Source organism: Cydia fagiglandana, chromosome 6 (genome assembly GCF_963556715.1).
Source record: "Cydia fagiglandana chromosome 6, ilCydFagi1.1, whole genome shotgun sequence".
Lineage (NCBI taxonomy): Eukaryota > Metazoa > Arthropoda > Insecta > Lepidoptera > Tortricidae > Cydia > Cydia fagiglandana.
In genome coordinates, this window is record NC_085937.1 from 9,435,171 (window position 1) to 9,443,569 (window position 8,399).

The 8,399-nt window shown below is 35.4% G+C and overlaps 1 protein-coding gene across 1 annotated transcript; it reads right to left on the reverse strand.

Moving 5' to 3' along the window:
• Nucleotides 1-398: 398 nt before the first annotated feature.
• LOC134665127 (methylosome protein WDR77-like) lies at nucleotides 399-8,121 on the reverse strand. Its single transcript, XM_063521957.1, has 6 exons — nucleotides 7,818-8,121; nucleotides 7,546-7,715; nucleotides 2,230-2,406; nucleotides 1,663-1,828; nucleotides 1,116-1,287; nucleotides 399-648 (listed from the first exon to the last, which is right to left on the reverse strand). The coding sequence occupies exons 1-6, from the start codon at nucleotides 7,927-7,929 to the stop codon at nucleotides 447-449; spliced, it is 999 nt and encodes a 332-aa protein (XP_063378027.1). The 5' UTR covers nucleotides 7,930-8,121; the 3' UTR covers nucleotides 399-446.
• Between the last annotated feature and the right edge of the window lie 278 nt (nucleotides 8,122-8,399).

The window sequence follows — 8,399 nt, forward strand, 5'->3', positions numbered from 1 at the left end:
AAATTGTCAAAGAATAATGAATACTTTTGTTTGACATAGTTAGCAAGTTCCATAGAATGTCACTTTACATGTTGCCACTTCACCGTGCAATCCTACGATAAAGGCCCGTTACGTGAGTCTTCTGCGTAATCTATATTTCTTTACCCACACCATCAGGGAAGCACCTCGCATGGCAGGATATAATGGTCCCCGAAAGCTGCTGGATGCAAACTGCGACAATAATCACAGGCATAGTGTCATAGTGATATTAAAATGGAAAGTAATAAAGATAACATTTTTCATCTGCCAAATCCAAATGATTCTTGCCAAAACTACAACCGATTATATTGTAACAAGTCATTAATCTCGACTCATTTCAACAAAGAGCTTTGGTGAGAAAACATAAAACTACGTAAGTCTGGTTGGTGGGAAAATCAAAATGTATTTAAAATGTGTACCACAAACATTCACGAAACATTATGAGTTCTGATGAGTCCGTCCCAAGCCGAGGAGTGCAGAGTGTTGCGGTCACTGTTGTCCCACGCCACACCTCGCACGTAGTTACTGTGCAAGTGACGGTCGTGGTACAGTACTTTCGACATGCTGTCTGCCACTTTGTCGCACACGGAAACTATTTTATTGTCACAGGACACTGCTATTTTTCCATGACTGAAAAAAGAGAGAAAAATTTCAAATAATGGCAGACGGTAGGAATAACATCTAGTGGATGTCAATGCGAAACAAACAAGTATGGGCAGAACCTAATAGAAATTTTGAGAAAGAAGCATGCCATCAAAATAGCTTTAACCATACACCAAAGAGAATTTGAAATAGAGAGTTACTGTCATGGTAAATTATGTAGCAACAGTACATTTACTGCCATCTTAACAGAAGATTAAAACAGTTAGAACGCCATTTGACTTTGATCATTATTCTATCACTGATATGTGTTAACTTGTTAAATATTAATATTAACGCCATCTACTCGAAAGTAGATTGAAGGTATGGCGCCATCGCTCGAAAAGATTGGATTGAGAAGTAAGGCATTGATGCCTCCGTAGGAAACTGATTGATGTTTCGATACCTGTCATAAATAGTCATAATGTCATAAAAACATAAAAAAAAAATCAACTTACTCTGGATGGACAGCAACTTTATGCACCGGTGCGGGGAAGTCACACAGCGTGGCCACATTCACAGGATGTCTCACATCCATCACTCGGAGCACTCCAGCCTCATCTCCATACACTAACTGGTTTTCATCTATCCATTGTAGGCAACGGATCCCACAGTCATTCTTAACTAAGTCTGAAAAACAAAATAACTAGAATTTGATTTTAATTGATATGTATTATTTAAAGGGAAAAGAATGGAAGCTATGATCTACAGTGCTCTTCTAAGCCTAGGTAAAGGCTGCAAACAATCATGATGCATGATAAATCAATTATTCCTTTCATGTGCATCTTATGCCACTGTGGGCCTCTTGGATGTTCATAGAACTTCAGGATATATAAATAAAAATATATATATCAGGTTACCAATTTTACCTACAGGAGTACATGGTATGTAATCTATAATCATTGATTATGTAGTTTAATTTACTAACTTCTATTAGTTGAAACAATTAGTAACTTAGAAAACATAAACTGAATGGATAACATTTTTTTGATATTAAATTCTTACCTATAATTGGTTTATCTATATTATCATCCCACAGTGTGACGTACATGTCTAAAGATCCAGATGCAAAGCTTGTAGTGGTGTTGGGTCTCACTGAGACACCAGACACCGCGGCACAGTGTGCTAAACTGTAGTTCCTAATGCAGATCATGTCAGTCAGATCCCACACCTGGAAAAAATGGGTCCATATTCTAAATGCTTCCCTTGTAGCAATAATAAAATATATAAATGTTTGTTTTGTGTTGTTTCATCTAACCACTGAGGCAGATGCATGGGAAACTCCAATTAAAACAGCCTGGTTTGTGTTTTGATTACATAACGTTTAGAATAATCGGTAGGAATGTTAGAGTAAGAAAACTTGACTATAGTTAATAAATCCTTAGTTTCTGGGGCTAAGGTGTAATTTCCAGGTTTAAATAACAGATGGCAATGACAGGTGCTTTTTAGAAAAAGATCATTTTTGATTCAATTAAGTAATCCTTAGACCACTCTACGATGCATCAAGAGATTACCAAGTCAAAAAGAGCATGTTTAGAATATAGAATTAGTTTAACAGAGAAATAAGATTACCTTAATATGGCCATCGGCACCGGCTGTCACATACTGTTTCTCTGGCTCAAGGCAGTCTAATGCCATCACCCCATTGTCATGCTCTGAAACTGTCATCTCCTCCTTCCATTGCTTCCATGCATCATCCTCATTTATGCTCCAAATGCCAATTGCACCACTGTCCTCACATATTAAAACCTGTAAATAATAAAGATACTCTTATTACCTTCCATTGTTAATAGGAGTGTGCATGAAAGGGTCATATTATAGTAATATAGTAAATTTTAATCACTAGTTTAAAAAATATTGTATAGGGTAATTGTGTCAGATACCGTCCAATTATAGGAGATGCCTACTTTGAAATGCTAAAAAAAAATATTTAAGTAGTCTTACTTAAATGTGCTATATTTGTTTGTATTGCTCATATTGTCTATTTTAGGTTAATATTACGTGACCTTAAATAATATTTACGGTTTATTTTATAAAAAATATATTTTGAAAAAGTAGGGTTATTTCAGTTTCCGTCCGCCTGTGAGCTACTTTTCGTCCACGTATGAGTCAGTTTTCGTCCACTGTATGAAAAAGTACTGTAGGGTGCATTATTGCATTGAACATCAATTATACCTATCTTTATTTTTTGTTTTTATGTTATATAGATAATTCTTAGTTAGTTACTAGCTTCTGCCCGCGACTTCGACCGCGTAGAATGGTTATTTTCGTGATAAATATTTATATATATTTCCTTCCTCAGTAGACCGACAAACAGTGTTACATTCGCATTTATAATATATAATATCAATATAATAAGGATTCATTTATTTTTAAGCTATGTACGTTACTAGTACCGGCTTAGTTTTGTTGTATATAGGGTCATTGCGTTAGTTTTCATCAACTTATCGGAGCTGCCAGAGTAGCTGGACAATAAAATTTATCATGAAATACCCACTTAAATGTATGATAGTTATTTCTTTTCTTGTGTTAATTTATGTATAGGAAAAACTAATGCAGATGCATTATTAAGATAAACACCAGTTATAATTATAATACCTACCCACTTTTATTTTATTAATAACAGATATTTAACTTGTTTTTCTTAAATTACTAACAACCTAATACAATCTATTTATCAACTTTAGATAATATTATTTATATTATATTATTTGAGAAATTCAGAGTCTGAATATACGTGGTCATTCAATAATTTATTTTTTTGTAGGAAAAGATCTCTATGTATGGTCATAGTCGTGAGGGAGTTCATTCTGAATTAATTAATTGCCCATAGAGATTTAGGCACTGAAATTCTTTAGAAAAACAGCTCGTGTCGTGTATGATGGTGCCTTATAAAGAATCTATGATAAATCATATGTAAAATATTAGGCCAAGCGCGCACCACGACTTTTTGTCGCGCGATAATTTAGTCGCAGAAATGTAACGTATGTCATATAAACGGCAGTGCGCGCATATGCGACAAAAAAATCGCAGCGATTTTAAAATTGTGATTTGTCACATTTTTCCGCGACTGCTCGCGACGTGATTGTCACAAAGTGAATTGCAGCATACGGAGTTGTATGGCCCCGCGCGCACTGCGATAATAAAATCGCACCCGGACCTCAGTCGGCATTTCGCTCTCCAAGAGTCAACATATCGGAACCTGCTCCTCCAATGGAGTCCCAAGATGAGACGCTAGATGTTGACCGTTTAATTATAGAAATAAAAGGAGATCACCTTTGTGGTATAAATACTCAAAGTCATACAGCGATTGCATATTGTTTCACGACAAGCGACTGGTACGAAATCCATGTCGAGAATGAACAAATCGTCGACTTTTCATCGCAGTGCGCGCAGTGAATTTTCTGCGATAAATTACAGCGCGATTCTATAATCGTGTCGCAAAAATTAAAATCGTGGTACGCGCTTGGCCTTACAGACGCCCGGACCGCGACTTTGCGGTCCGGCGCACGTTCGATCGTGTGTAAGGTGATCCGCCGTATGTACGTCCATTAAAGCCGTGTAATAGACAACCGCTCCCATGAGTGAGAGCGAGAAAGAGATGGCTTTTAAGGACGCAGTTTTATAAAGCCACACATTCACACTCCTACCGTCCTACAAACGGCTAAACGGTAGGACGGCTCGTAGTTTGCAACCCCCATACACAATCCTACCCAACGAGGCGGACTACGAGGCGGCCTACAAGGTAGGAGTGTGAATGCGGGGCTTAAGTAAGAGCGAAAAACAGATACTTATTAAACCAGCATCCACACGGCCTGGTACAGCTATCAGTTCATGCTGTAGGATATAGAGCGAGATAGGGAGACAATTATAATATGTATGTATGTATGTATGTATTTACTTTATTGTACATAGAAATATAAACACGAGAAACACAGTTACAGTTAATTTTTATTTTTATATGTCTCGTTCTTGCAGGACTATTTTGTAACATCGTGTAAATACTGCTTAATAATCATAGACATTTCAATTATTTTAAAGCCCGCTCCACACTCGTGCGCGAGTTGCGGTGCGAAGCCACGAATGCGAGTGTGGAGTCGATTTCACAGATCTGTGATCTCGACCAAAGAATATAATACTCACTAGGAGAAGAACGGTAACTCCATACAAAAAAATGTCCCCAACCGTTTATACGTTTATACTACTGGCGCCCTCGATGTGTACCAATGGAACTAAAGTTGACAACCGGTTTAGCCTGGCGGGTATTGGTATTATAGGTATATAGTAATTATGTTGATAAACATATTTGTTATCTTCATATCACGAAATATATGAAAGATGCAAATATTACCCCTTGTTTGTGGTATTATCTATTGATTTAAATAAAAGGCATATTTATGTTTATAACATTGTATCATGTTTTACATATAGAAATATACACTGAAAATTAAACCCTGACAACTTAATAAAAATAGACATTAATAAAGCGCATTCACAAAGTTTTCAGTATTATACAAATAACATTAGGCAGGCCTACCTATTACACTTTACACACAGATACACTACACTTACACGGCATTTTACACAGATTTCTAACTTGTATTCATTCATACATTTCTTCACGTTTAATTAATACGCTTTCCAGATGCGTTATGACTCGGTTCCTTCTGAACCCACTAAAGCTGTATAAATTTCACTCTGGCTGCTTCAACAGCCGTTGCTCCGCATTTAGCACATTTTCTATGTGCATTGCTGTAATCTATGTAGGTACAGACTTACAGTCTTAAGTGGTTGTACCGCTACGTTGTATTTATTATTTAAATATTTAATAAATAAAATTTTCGTTATGAACTTTAACCACAGCAGTTGGACAGAGTCATTGACAAATATATTTTTTTATTATGGTGGGTAGACGTACCTACCCTCCATATATTTTATGAATATTGATAAAGACAGTTGGAAGCAAATATTCATTATAAAACTTAATCGCGTGTAATTAAGTTTTAAGCGTTTTAAGTCCCGTTTTATGATTAATTATGTATAAAATTCGTGATAATTTAAATCAGAGTTGGGAGCAATGTTGCTGTAGAAAAATGTTTTTATTTTTATTACTCGCAACTTTTTCTCGGAGGCCAACGCACACATAGAAGCTTTGTCGCACACATGCGCAATAATTTGGGGACATAACTTTCTTAGGAAGTGAACAGGCCTTGATCTCGACTCCACGCTTGCGTTCGCGGCTTCGCGCCGCGATTCGCGCAAGAGTGTGGAGCGGGCTTAAGGTTAACTGGTTTGCGAAACAAGCGGTATCCAGACGGGATGATAAAATCGACCTATTTGATCAGGAATGAAATTGGCGTCAATCTCCAATATAATCACCAATTTTAGATTTATGGTAATATTAGAGCCCTCTAAATTGAAAAAATACCCCAGAACGAAAATACTGGCATCACAAATTATATAGTATTCTTGCATCTCATTTTATCGGTAATATCGGGCATTATCGGCGGTTGAATTCGGCGAGCCAAATTGTCGTTTGCGTCCGCACGTCCTGATTCGATCGGGCAATTTAATCAGATTGGCAAAAAATTGACTAGTCTGGATACGCGTTCTTAAAATTGCTTTATTTATTTTTTTAATATTAAGGAGGGAAAATCGAAAGTATTTGACATTTTTTATATTAAGATTCGAGTAATGCTTGATGCTTAAATAATTAATTGCCTATTTTAACTTATTTCCTCGCATATTTGGAGCAAAGCACTATATGCTCCGGTGGGAATAGCAATTCGTGGAATCGTCTCATTGTCGGACTCAGTTCAATTCTTTCATTTCGTCGAACAAAATCGAAACTCATCCACGAATTGCTATTTTCGCCCTCTGTAATCATGTAATAATAAATCTCGCCTACACCACTCATAGTACATGGACGGAAACTGAAACAATATTTAAAGCTATTTTTAGTTTTCGACCACGTATTTTAAATATGATTTTAATCAAGCAACAGTGACAAAATCGTGGACGAAAACTAAAATGTATAATCTTATAAGCAAGAAACATCATTTTAAGAGAAAATATTTAGTAGTTTATAAGTCTTTTGAAGTAAAACGACCATAACAAATACTCACCTAGCTGTTCCAGTTACCGTCCGTGTGGTCGGAAACTAAATATTTTTCAAAATTAGTATGTCAGTACTCGTCCACTAAATTTATCGAAGATTATTATGAAAAAACTATAAAAAACACTTAAAATTGCGTTTATTATACTTTTAAGTTGCAGTATGTGCCAATAACGTAACTTAAACTAGCTAAATTAATTAATAAACTTACCGTGAACATTTGCCGCTAACACTTTTTTTTTCTTGCAAAATTGCGTTTTCAAGCTCTGGGTGCAATGCCGCCACTTACATAATTTTTATTTAAGCCGCTATTTGTCAAATAACACTTTTATTTTGGTAAAAATATTGCTTAGACATTATGGATTGCAACAAATCCAAACATGTGTGAGAAGGCTTGTTTATATTCAAATTTTCCGCAATTCTTTGTAGCAACTCCGCCAAGTGGACGGAAACAGGCACTGGACGGCAAACAGACACAATTACCCTACCATACTGCTATTTAAAAAGAAACACTAATATGCAAAACTCATACATAACATAGAGCTCAACAAACCCTGTGAAGTGTTAGGGTCAGTAATGTGCATGCAAATCCATATAAAGCTACCATGAAACACTTTTTAACAAAATAAACTTGTGTAGAGTCAGACCAAGATAATTGATTATATTTTTAGTAAATAAATCTTAATTTTTTTAAAAATTACTCCAACTTATTTTATTAAAATTATCAAAATGTACCAAGCCATTGGCTTAGAGTCAGTCCTAAGTTATGTTACCTTTGAGGATTTTCCTATAAAGCATCCATCAGCCGTACCAGAGTCCAATTGAATACTTCTCATGGATTTAGAGTTTATTTCCCTGGCTTCGGCAATATTCTTGAAGATGGCAGCACCCCCAATCCAATATCGTCCTGTCAGCTCTGAACAACCGACAAGAACACTGCCATCTGATAAAATAAAATATTTTTATTTGTTTTCCCAGCAATAAACTTTTTATGCTATTGTGTTTATAGATTTTCCAATAAGAGAAGATTACAATTAATATTCACCTGGATGAAGCTTAATGTAGTCTAGGTAAGACGGTGCTTCATTTCCAGTCGTATCTGTCCTGTATACTTCGGCATTGAGGTGTGGTGCCACAATCTTATTACTGTTCTCCATTATACGGTAACTGGTTATAACCTAGCAGGACAAATGTTTATACTTAAACAATAAATTTTTCATACAACTTTTTAACAAAGTTACTCTTAATTTGCTTAAACAAACTACAGGTGTAGGACGTCAAGAATCAAAATGAAAACAATTTTATTGAACGCCGCACAAAAACAAATTTTAGCACATTGTCCAGTCGTTCAGTCTTTGACGTTTTATTCTGACAGTTCGTACTTGTATTTTTCTTTCTATTTTATTTCTATTTAATTCAGTCAGTGAGTATTATAAAAATTTGTATGAATTTTTAAATAGTTGTATGATTTGTGTTTTGATTTTTGAAATCATAATAAATAGAAAAATTCGATAGTCATCAAATGTTTGAGCCTTGCTTTTAAACGTCGATCGTTTTTATAAGAATTGGTAATGACATTAAATTTTAAGATTTTTGTCAATTTTGTCATTTCCTTATTCTCTTATTC